General features: G+C 39.2%; 1 protein-coding gene across 1 annotated transcript; it reads right to left on the reverse strand.

The window, feature by feature from the left end:
- Positions 1-1102: 1102 nt before the first annotated feature.
- LOC131299228 (putative leucine-rich repeat receptor-like serine/threonine-protein kinase At2g19230) lies at positions 1103-12178 on the reverse strand. Its single transcript, XM_058324859.1, has 13 exons — positions 12037-12178; positions 11188-11746; positions 8153-8658; positions 5099-5234; positions 4949-5020; positions 4744-4815; positions 4564-4644; positions 4094-4246; positions 3637-3832; positions 3414-3540; positions 2967-3029; positions 2690-2879; positions 1103-1843 (listed from the first exon to the last, which is right to left on the reverse strand). Exons 1-13 carry the CDS (start codon positions 12122-12124, stop codon positions 1417-1419), a joined length of 2670 nt encoding a protein of 889 aa, XP_058180842.1. The 5' UTR covers positions 12125-12178; the 3' UTR covers positions 1103-1416.
- Positions 12179-12419: the final 241 nt, after the last annotated feature.

Genomic DNA, 12419 nt, shown 5'->3' on the forward strand with positions numbered 1-12419 from the left:
TAATCGCAAGGAAGATTTGCAGGGAACTATGCAAGGAAAAATGCGTTTGGGCTCATTCTGGGTCTCACAAAAATCTAAAAAAATATCCAAAAATTTTTGAATATTATTTTATGGGGCCCTGTAAAAAATCGGCTCTAAGGGATATCGATCGATAAGTATTACACTTTTGGATTCGTTGGGGCGAAACTGCTCAATTCGCCCATATGAATTCAAAAGTAACACTTACTGATGTTCGTTGGAGCTGATTTTTTACAGGGCCCCATAAAATAATATTAAAAAAATTTATGGATATTTTTCTAGATTTTTGTGGGAATTGGAAAGGGCCCAAACGAGTTTTTCCTTATGTGGTTATCTGCAAATCTTTATTGCGAATAACAGGGCTCGTTGCCCACTAATGTTAAGTATAAAAAAAAGACATACAAGCAACAAAAAAAAAGGACAAAAACAAGATTATATTGTCCATTTAGCTTGAATTACAACATCCGTCCCTTCTCGTTTTGGCTATAGCATCCCTTTTCTTTTTTTCTTCTTATCTGATAGCCCTCCTAATTTTCTCTCTCAATAATTTGCCCTCTTAATTTTTTTTTATTTGTTATTTACCCCAGGTATGTAAAAACCTCTCTTTTACCCTCCTAATTTTCTCAAGTATCATAATTTTTTAAAGTAGGTGGAAACTATACATATTTACTTTTTTTTTAAAATTTGTACAAAATTTTTTGGATGATGCCCCTAAATATATTTTTTGCTGGATTTCTATTTTTTTTTTTTTTTTTTGTTGCCTCTTGCCGGGGGTTGCCCAAGCCGGCCGGCTTGCGGGGCTTACCCCTGGCCGGCCCTGATGGCATTCTTCAACTAAAAGCTTTAAAATTACAGAGAACTAAAGCAACTAGGATTAGTACCCCCCCCCCCCCCCCCCCCCCCCCCGCTACACACATTATACTATACTATGTTATACTATATTTTCATGTCAGGAAGTTTCAATAAGGCCGAAATGCATGTCATCATTTTCCTGAAACTTTATTTATTAAGTAAATGTCAGGATTCTAAACTCTATTTTGTCCACTTGCAGAAAAAAAATGGAGAGGAATCCGTTGACTGATGCAGTAATAACAGAAATATCAACTATTAAGACAATTACAAATTGTTTGGAGGACCAGCATTCAATTCTCCAGCAATTTTGCTCTAATCAGAAAAAAGTTCAAACATTAATCGCCACAACTTTATCCTCGTGACCTCAACGATCAAGGCACTATTGCAAACAAGTCACAAAAGTTTAACGGTAAAAAGAAGAGAAAAACACAAACAAAACCAAACCAAACCAAACCAAACCGAGCCTTAAGTCTCAATAAGTTGGAGTTGACTTCTTTGTTTGTGAAACCAAGGGATCTTCTTTTAGTTATTTAGCTTGTGTACCATCTACCTTGCTTGTGGAGTGCTCATGGAAGATTCAAGATCCAGCGCATCGCGCGAATAATCAATTCCACTGCATGATCTCTCTGAAATTTCCAAAGTTCCTCCACTGGCTAGATAAATTTCCAAACACGCATTCAGTTCCCCTAATACTTGACTCATGGATAGCCTTTGAATGGCCCTTGATGGTACACATGCTATAGCAGTCTCCAATGCTTTCCAGACAGAGTTACTGTCAAAATCCCCTTGTAACCTTGGATCTGCAATGCTGTTAATTTCCCCTCTTTCAAGCATCGGCATAACCCATTGGACTATGTGGTCAGGATTCTCTTCGCTTTTTATGACTGCAGGTTGGCCTGTGATCAGTTCCAATAGAACGACACCAAAACTGTAAACATCGCTTTTCTCAGTTAACCTGCTGGTAATATAGTACCTGCAGGAAAACATTCCAATAGAAGTTTCGTCTTTATTTGCATTAAAGAAGTTTCGCCACAAACTGAAAGGCAAGAAATGTGGTTATAAAACCTGCCGTAACTTGTATGCTACAAATGCAGTGTGAATAACCTACAAAGAAAATTGCCATATGCAGAAGGAAGTTTCAGGGATCTGCGTAGCAAGACCGCCACAACACAGGAGAAAAGGTTGATTCTCCACCAATATCACAGAGAATACTAATAAAAAGTACGAGTTCACAGGAAAGGTAATTACAATATTAAGAACTAAACCAAATTCCATAAAACAAGGTACGTATTGGAGTAGGAAGCCCTATAATTCAACATGAAACCTTCAACTACAGGAAATTAGTACTGATATCAATATTCCAAAAGGAGTTACTAACCCTGACGTAATAAATATAAAGTTATACATTACTATAGAGTAACTATGCCACATGAGGAGATTTTTGTGTTGTAAACATGATGGCATAGTGAGTCTTCCCAGGTAGATATGCATGTTTGCAAAATCCAAATCGATGAATATTACAGGTAATCCCTATGAAAACAATCAGAATAATGGATGCAGAATCGCAGATCCATAAGCTCATCTTCAGGAATTCAAGCCCAATACATATATATAACATATTTTGAGTTTTCTCCTTCTTGAGGATTTGATTAGGAAAACATTGTTTGATTTCAAATGACCACTACCCTTCAGGCCCCAAGTCAAAATCCCCACTTGAAAGCAGACAACATTTTCTTCATTATACCATCCACATGGGGGAAACATAAGGCAAAATGGCACCATTTGAAGCTCTTTGGAAAAATCAGTAATGGAGACTTACTCCGGATCAAGATATCCAAATGTTCCGACTACTCCAGTTGATACATGACTTCCATCTTCAACGGGAAAGATTCTGGACAATCCAAAATCTGCAACTTTTGCTTGCAAATTTTCAGTCAATAAGATGTTGGTAGTCTTGATGTCTCTGTGGATTATGGGTGGCTTGCAACCATTATGTAGATACTCCAATGCTGCAAATTTTGTCCCCAAAAAAAATTGTTACTCAGTCAAAATGCTCACCAAACTGAAATTATCTTCCTGTCCAGCTGGTTACTAACCTTGCGCTGCATCTATTGCTATCTGAAGTCTCTGCTTCCACGTTAGAACAGCCCTATTTTGGTCTGCAGTTACAAGTTACTGATCTTCAATTTTCTTTCTTCGTCACAAAAATTAAGATGAATTTGTTTTGTCAACATTCGTCGTCCCTCCTTGTCACACAAATTCACCTCATACTTGGGAAACAATTTCACATGCCTGAAATCTATTTAGCTTGATAGTATGGATATTGCTTACGTGAAGATGGCAATAAGCGCAGAGAAAGAGATGGAAACTGCTATGGTTTTGGCCTTTGGCCCTTTTGGCTCATGAACTGTGCAATTAAATTCATTTAGTAAGTTGTTTCGGTCCCTTTCTTAATTGTTTTCCCTTTATTTGGGACTTTGATTCTACCGCGTGGGTATAATTCAAACTCAAAATACGGGAAAGAAGGCATGATTGTTAATTACCTAGTAAACATTCTTTCAAGTTCCCATTAGACATATACTCGTATAGAAGTGCTGTATTTGTGCCTTGGTCGCAATACCCAATCAGAGAAGCCACGTTCCTATGATGAATGGTCGTTAAGAGCTCAGCCTGTAATCCGAAAAAGAATAACAGCGGGAGACAATTAGGATTATTTTCATAATGCGGGAAAGAGTATACTAAACTTATGGTGACGAGAAGTTTTGCCTCAGTCCAGAATTGTTCAGATCCTTGGCTTAACGGTCGAGACAACATCTTCACAGCAACTTCAGTGCCGTCTTCTAAGTGTCCAAGATAGACTGTTCCAAATCCTCCTTTCCCGATGACCCTTTCGAAGTTATTTGTGATAGTCACAACTTCAGAGTACGTGAATCTTTGGTTTTTTGGCTTTAATGTTCTTCCCTCTAAAAAATTTTGCAGAACCAATCAAATGGCAAAGATACAATTACTACAGCTTTAAGTATTTACATACTTAAGGAAATAATTTCTAGAATGTAACCCAAATAACTGCATGAGGTAATACAGGCAATGAAGAAATACACAACCTGTGCGTCTTCTCCTTTTCAAGCTCCACAAGATAGCTATTGCAATTAAAAGTATTACCCAAAATAATTTCAATGGAATTTGCCATTTAAGTCAAATCATCCACAGATAAGTACCTTGTTCTTGTTGTTTCCTTCTTTTCAAACTCCACCAGATGGCAAGAATCACAGCCACGATGACTAGACACGAAGCAATAGATGCAATCGTGGGTACAACAAAATTTTTCTTCTTAGCACATGAGTCCACCTGGCAAAGATGTGGATTCCCTTCCGTACTAGTTGGAGACATTCAGAATAATATCAGATGGCTTCGTTATATTTAACTTATTCCCAATAATCTAGGACATAACATCAGATAAGAAAAGGAATGCAAGGGAAGTGGAAGATTACTAAAAATTTTGTTTCATTGCAGCTCATCAATGGATAAATCTATTTCTTCTGCATTTCTAGATTTTATATGCATGCATAATTGACTTTACACCATCTCTAGTAACTTACGTGTTTAGATGAATGTGTTAGCCACCAATCACCATACTTTTTGAAATATGGTTTTCATTTGGATCCATTTTAAAAACTAAAAAACTGAACTGACCTCAGTGTAAGGGATCCAATTTTTGATTTTTCAACAAGGGCTGGTGGAATTGAACCTGTAAAATTATTCCGTGACAAGTTTCTGCAAAAGGCACGTCGATTCCAAATAGTTTGTACCTTGTCAGAAACCAATAAATTTGCATTGGTATTGAAAGAAAAGAAAATTATTCCATAGACTCACAAAGTCTTCAAGGAAGGAAGTTCGCTAAGAAAATCGGGCACTGGTCCAATTAAATTGTTGTTTGACAAATCTCTGTAGCATTAATAAACAATCATCAGTTACTTAAGGCCAGGGATACAAAATAAACTCTGAAGAAAGAAAACCGCATTTAGCAAAGCAGCAAGTTCCGTACGGTAATTTTTCTCAACCACGTAGTTATACTTACAAGGACTCCAAGGATGTGAGACCGGAGAAGGAAAAATTCATGTTGCCAGATAATGAGCTCGACGAGAGGTTCCTAGTTTATAAGTTGGCAAGAATCAAAAGAAAAATAGCCAGTAAAATAGTCAACATTTTTTCCAATGCAGAAACTCACAGTGAAATGATTCTAGTAGAATTTCTATCATAGTTGCATTGAAGGTTATCCCATGAGTAATTCATTGGGACACATGGATCTCCTTGCCAGTTCCTCTCCACCCCGTATGCCGATTTGATATTCCTGATGGCCTCAACTACCATAGCCAGAAGTAAAGGGAAGTCATCCTTAACCGTCTTGAAACAAATATGGCAAGAACTAGTTCAAATAGTAATCTTTATGACGACAACAACAATAGAGAAACAAAAACAAAGACACAAAAACACAAGGATTTACGAGGTTCCAATTCTGCCGGGCAAAGATCATCATAGAAATCTCACATGTCCCGAATCTCTCATAAAAAAGATTGGGCTCCCTTCCGTACCCCGTTTTTCCTTACTCTTCTAAATTCTACTTTATGTGCCCACATGTCCTAAGCTCTCAGCAAAAGGTTAAGCTCCCAAGGTATCTTCTTCCCTTGCTCCTCCAAACTTCACCCATCAAGAGCCCACATTGATCATTCGAACACTTCAACTTATACAACCCTCAAAGAAGAACATATTTGGAAACAAATGATCATCTTGATCAGCCATCAATACACACGTGAATATTGGTGTTTAATTTACACAATATTCAAAAGTAAACTGTTGACATAGCTATTGATATTTGATTGAGGTAACTTTTTACAGGATGTACTACTCTACGGGACCTATCATATGAACCTTTTGTAGAATAACCGGAGTGGGCTCACAATGACTCAAACTAACCAAACTGGAGGGAGTAAAATTGGACTAGAGCTTGGTCCCTTTCCTTTGCTCCCTCCAAACTCCACTTTGTGGGACCACATGTCCCTAAGCTCTCATCAAAAGCGTTACGCTCCTCTCCATACCTCATCTTTCCTTGCTCCTCCAAACTTCACTTTTTGAGCTCATCAAGGACCTACATGGATGATTCAAATTGCTCTCCATGCGCACCTCACAAAGAAAGAACATATCTGAAAATGATGATATTGTTTGGTCATCCATAAACACATGAATAACTCGTGTTTGCTTTCTGCAATATTATAAAGCAAAATACGAGTAGTTCATGTGCCTATCCTTCTTCGATCAAGCAAATTTCTTGCATAAATGTTCTTCAGTGGAAGGGCTATAAGTGTTTCGATTATTGATATGGGCCCGCGACCTGGCTTACCAAGTAAAATTTGGAGGAACAAAGTAAGATGAGGTATGAAGGAAACTGTTGGGTCGGTTCCTCCTTTGTTGGTGGGTTCCGTGTGGACCTATTTTATTGGATCAAGAAAGTTGTGGGGTTATCTTGTTATTAGACAGTAGCAAAAGGGGTGAACTCGTGATTTATCACAAATGACAAAGACACTTCTTTCCTCCCGCTGCTGCTTGAGAGTTTTCGAAAAAGGGGCAAGGGTTTTTGCCCAAGCCAAGATCGGGTTTTCGTGTCTACTCCAATTTGTTTAATGTAATATACAGAGAACGGAGAGACTTCGAGAGTTTCCAATAAAGGGACAAGGGTTTTTGTCCAAGTTCAAGTATTCGTCTCTACTCCAATTTTAATGGAATTTTAGTACGTTCTTCACTTTGATGAGCTTAACGTGTTTATCGGAGCAGATCTGTAAGTTTCCCTCGAGATCTACCGATTTGGGAAGTCCACTTGGTGAGACTTAAACATGCAACCTTTGTTCGTATGGTTGAAATTCAACTTAGGTGATGTTTGTATAGAAAAGGCTGCACGATGATAGGACCCAAAAGTGGCCACACGTGACAGATTTCAAACGCGGCCGCACGTGAGGAGGGATGTTAAGGAAATAGAATCCAACATTGCTTGGGAGTGGAATGGATGATCACTTAATAAGGAATGGATGATCACTTTTATAACATCTGGGACCTCTCCACTCATTGCCAATTGGTTTTGAGATGGACATAAAATTTTCACATGGTATCAAAACGGGGCCCGTTTCACCCCACATTTTAAAAATTAACAATCCACACCCCACGATGACAGACCAGAAAAAAAGCTGCACGATGATAGGACCCAAAAGTGGCCACACGTGACAGACCTCAAATGTGGCTGCACGTGAGGGTTGATGTTAAGAAAATAGGATCTCATATTGCTTGGGAGTGGAATGGGTGATCACTTAATAACATCTGGGACCTCTCCACTCATTATCAATTGGTTTTGAGATGGATATAAAGTTTCCACATGGTATCAAAGTGGGGCCCGTTTCACCCCACATTTTAAAAATTAACAATCCACACCCCACGATGACAGACCAGAAAAAAAGCTGCACGATGATAGGACCCAAAAGTGGCCACACATGACAGACCTCAAATGTGGCTGCACGTGAGGGTTGATGTTAAGAAAATAGGATCTCATATTGCTTGGGAGTGGAATGGGTGATCACTTAATAACATTTGGGACCTCTCCACTCATTATCAATTGGTTTTGAGATGGATATAAAGTTTCCATATGGTATCAGAGCGGGGCCCGTTCCGCCCCACATTTTATAAAATTAACAATTCACACCCCGCGATGACAGACCAGTGAAAAGGCTGCACGATGATAGGACCCAAAAGTGACCACACGTGATAGACCTCAAACGCGGCTGCACGTGAGGGGAGATGTTAAGGAAATAGAATCCCACATTGCTTAGAAGTGGAATGGATAATCACTTAATAACATCTGGGACCTCTCCACTCATTGCAAATTGATTTTGAGATGGATATAAAGTTTCCACAGTTTGTATACCTCTAGTTGCTTACTAAGGTAGAACTCTTATAACCCCATTATCGTTTCACTTGCTAGGGAAGAAGTGATGACGCTCGCGTGGATGTACCTCTAATTTCAAGTCAACCGGGGTCGAGAACTTGGTCTATCCCACTTTTTTCGTGGGTGGTCTATTATTGGAGATGGTGTCTATTATTAGATCTGATACCATCCCTAACGACGCCTAAAATCTAAACCCCAAATACACTGCAGGTGAGTGTGTGTGGGGGCCATTCCCTTTGTGAGTGTTTGTTTGTGGTTATAAAATTATTGTAATTAGATATGGACCTCACTCACCTTCACTTTGGTTAGTTGGAGTCGGAGATGTTAACTCAAGGACCTCGTAAAGCTCGAAGGCATTGAGAATCGGGGGAAGAGTGGACTCCTCGGTAGCACGGATAGAGAAATTCATCTGCCGCAAATCTGCGTCCAGAACATACGTGCTAAAGTTGGTGGTTGGTTGCAAAAAGTCAGTAGTAACATTCAGGATCCAAGGATCATCGTTGATATAGATGTCGAATTCTCTTTTTTGGTCAGCTGCAATTGTTTCAATCTCAGCAAAATGCATGTACACGTAGAGCTGTTGTGTCGGATAATCTATGTCAACCGAAAAGTTCAACGAATTACGTCCGTTGACGGGTCTGACGGCGGTGGCCATGACCGGGTACGGAGGTTTGTAGTCGTTGGAGCTCAAGGCATCGCTTTTATCATGAGATGCATTGAACACTTCCCATGCAGATGATGCAAACTCCTGATCAACGGTATCTGGTAACCAAATCCGATCATAGACATCATCAGTGTACCTGCAGAAAATTAAGAGACAAATTAAAATCCCTTGTTAAAGAGACGACTCTCCTCCATACTTCATTCCCTCAATTCCGCCAGCTCAAGAGCAAATGAGCGGGGAAAAAAAATACTAACTTCTTTGGACATAAACACTGCACTGAATATTCATAATTGTAATTTTTTGTCAAAGACTATGGGGCGGTCAGTTTTATATACTAAAACATTCTATTATCTTCTTAATCAAAACATTGTTATTTAGTGTATGTATAATATATGTTCAATGAATTTTTTTTTGGTGAAAGTACATAAACATCCCCTCAACTATCATTTTTTCTCAAACACTTCCTCACATTTAAAAGCATCCATGGAGACCTCTTCAACTTCTCCCGTTATCCAAGTGACACCCTTCCGTCTCAAAACCGTTTGTTGGAAGGTCACATTGGCCTTTTCTGTACAAAAATGCCTTTTTACAACTCTCTCTCTCTCTCTCTCTCTCTCTCTCTCTCTCGCCTTCCTTCTCCTCTCAACCACCGTCTCAACCCTCCCTCCATCACCATCATACTACCAAGACCAAACTCACCCTTTCTTCCTCTTCGGCCTCGTCCTCTCCTCCCTCGGCTTCAAAAACTTCGCCGCCGCCGCAGCCTCCCTTTCCAACTCCACCATCTAGCGCGGCCCTGTCACCTTTTTTGCCCCCTCCGACTCCTCCCTCCTCACCTGCGGCCTTTCCTGCTCCCTCCCCCTCCTCCTCTGAGAATACACTGTCCCAAGCCTCTTCTCCCTCTGCTACCTCCGCACCCTCCCCTTCGCCACCAAGATCAAAACCCTAGCCCTTGCCCGCTGCCTCACTATCACCTCCTCCACTCCTAACGCCTCTAAGGTCTTCGTCGGCAACGTCGAGATCACCCACCTTAACCTTTTCAAAGATGGCTTCCCCGCTCGCAACGTCGTCGTCTTCCTCGCCTTCGATCTGGTTTCTTTGCTATTGGATGTTCATGGCGTTGGCATTGAAGTCATACATCGGAGGGAGGGTTAAGGTGGTGGTGGAAAGCAATTTTCTTTGTTGCTATTTTTGGTGTTGAATCTAGAGAAAATTGAATAGTTTCTTAAAAGATTTGGGCACTTTTTGTGGGGTTTGGATTTGGCTGCGTCAGAGAAAAGGGTGTGTTCGGTCAGGAGAGGGAGAGAGACGTCAGTATGAGACGTAAAAAGGGTATATTTGTCATTTCATTCATTCCGTTAACGGAGTTAGCGATTAATTCAATTTTCAGTAGTTGAGGGGGTCTCCATGGGCGCTTTTAAATGTGTGGAGGTGTTTATGATAAAAAGTGATAGTTAAGGAGGTGTTTATGTACTTATACCATTTTTTTTTTTTTTTTTGCACGTACAAATGTTTGTCTCCACATGGTGTACAATGTGAAAGATTTAAATTTGGATCATCGTCGGGGATCCCATGAAGCCCGCAAAATGAAGTCTTTGAGAGGAATGGGGGGATGAAGTATGAAAGGGAGCTCATCATGAGTCATCCCCATCTACAAACCCCTGTGCCTCTACCGGAATCATCCTGTGGAATCTTTTGAGCTTTGTCGATTGAAAGCTTCTAAAAGTATGGAGTTGTATCTAATCTCTAAAATCATCCAAAAAGGTCTGACAATGGACCGGATTTGATCCGAATCCGATAACGTAGATCCGATAATCTGGTAATCCAAATACGGATCGGATCGGATTAAATCCGTTATCAATCCAATTTGAAATTTTTTTTAAAAACTGTTAATTTTTTATTTTGAAAAAAAAAAAGTTTAAGAAGTTGTATTTTTATTATAAATTTTTTCTGCTAAAATGTTTGAAGTAAAAAAGTTTTCGGATCAAATCCGGATTACCACTATCGGATTCGTGTTTTATCGGACCCGAATCTGTCGGATCCGGCCCATTGACAGGCCTAATCCAAATATATACTCCCTCCATCCCATTGTACCCTAAAGGAGACCATGTAACTTTGACTTTAAAAAATAAATTATTTTTGCCAATAATTTAAAGTTTTTTATATCGTTCAAAAGTAGTCATTGAGGTCTTTTTGAACAGTGAAAAAAAGTTTGAAAAAATAATTTCAAGAATACAATCGTTTCACATTCCAAGTCTTGAGTGTGAATGTGGTATCCAACACAACTAATTAAATGTTCAAATTAAAGAGATTTCTTTAATTGTTTTTTTTATCAAGACAATCGTTTCTCATTTGCAGTGTTAGTTATCGTGGTGTTGTAGACGACACAAGTTTAGCGTACAAGTTTTTGACATTAATTGAAGTATATTTGTTTGTTGTACCTTCGATTCTTCTGAAGAATCTCTAATTATATATATATATATATATATATATATATATATATATATATATATATATATATGCATGTGAGACACATACGATATATTCCTCAAGGGTCCACACAGACATGCTCTAAAATGATGAAAACATAAGTTCGAAACGTGGGGTGACTGATTAGGATGATTAATATTTAATTAACTCTTTCAAGAATCGATAGATGGCTTACCTGACTGTCTTTTTTGTAGTTGAGCCAACGTCGATCCGATTGAAGAGTTTCAATGATCCAGAATTCGTTTGGTATATGAAATTATTCAACTGCCTTAGTTCAAGTGCTGATATAAAGGGTGTTCCAAGTCTAATATTCACAAGGCAGACATGGATATAAGCCGTCGTTGCAGGAACATTGTGTATGATTTCGACACGTACATAATCATCTGATGGATAATATTTAAACCTGATTGTATGCCAATGATCCCCATCAAGGTAGAGTGCAAATTCTGGTGGCTGATTATTGGAGTCATAGTTACCGTACTTAAAAGATGCTCTGATCAAGTACTTGTCACCTCCAGCTTGCGCTAGATAAAAGGTGTAACAATTCTTGATTCCGTCGGGAAAACTTCTCAAGCTCGACAGCCGCCTGTAAGAATCGGCAGATATATAATCTGAAGAGATCATGCGATTTGTCCCGGTATCTATGTATCCCGCATCAGAAATATAAAATATGGTTGTTTCTTTATCCTTGTAGTCTGAACCCTCAGAAATTCCACAATCAATACTTTTGAAGCCTGCAAAATGTTTGAAATTGTTCCATGTAGAATATTAATGGAGTTGAAAAATCAGCCAACATAAAGGATGAAGAAGAGTGAATTAAATTTCTCGAAAACGATTTCCACTAAAATTGGAATGACACGTGAAATTAGTGGTTTAGTTCTAGAAAAAAATTGTTGTTCATTCCTTATTCCAACAGATCGATACTAAAGGAACATTATAAACATCGCCCTAGAGATGTTGACGGGCTTTTATTTTCCTGCATTGCACAACGTAGAGCTCCATGGATGGAGAGAGAGAGAGAGACCTGATTGGTCTTGTCCATGTACCAGCAATACAAGAGTTAAACAACCATAAAGCATGAATAACTTCATTGTTCTGCTTAATTGGGTCATCTTCGGTTCCGAGAGATGTGAATTTTTAATAGATGAGATTGATACGGCTCCATTCTTCTTAATACAGTTCGGTTCACAGTTTTGGGATAAAATCTGGTGCTACTTACTTCACCTAACACCTATTTACTACCCCCTTTACAACGGCAAATTGCTTTTCGCCCCTCTCCCGTGACACCACAGCACACACACACCCCGGCCCCCCCCCGCTTTTTCCCGGACCCCACCCCCCCCCCCCCCCCCCCCCCCCGCACTTTTTAATTTTTTTTCTTTCTTTAATTACTTTTATCTTATTTAT

Source organism: Rhododendron vialii, chromosome 8a (genome assembly GCF_030253575.1).
Source record: "Rhododendron vialii isolate Sample 1 chromosome 8a, ASM3025357v1".
NCBI classification, from domain to species: Eukaryota; Viridiplantae; Streptophyta; class Magnoliopsida; order Ericales; family Ericaceae; genus Rhododendron; species Rhododendron vialii.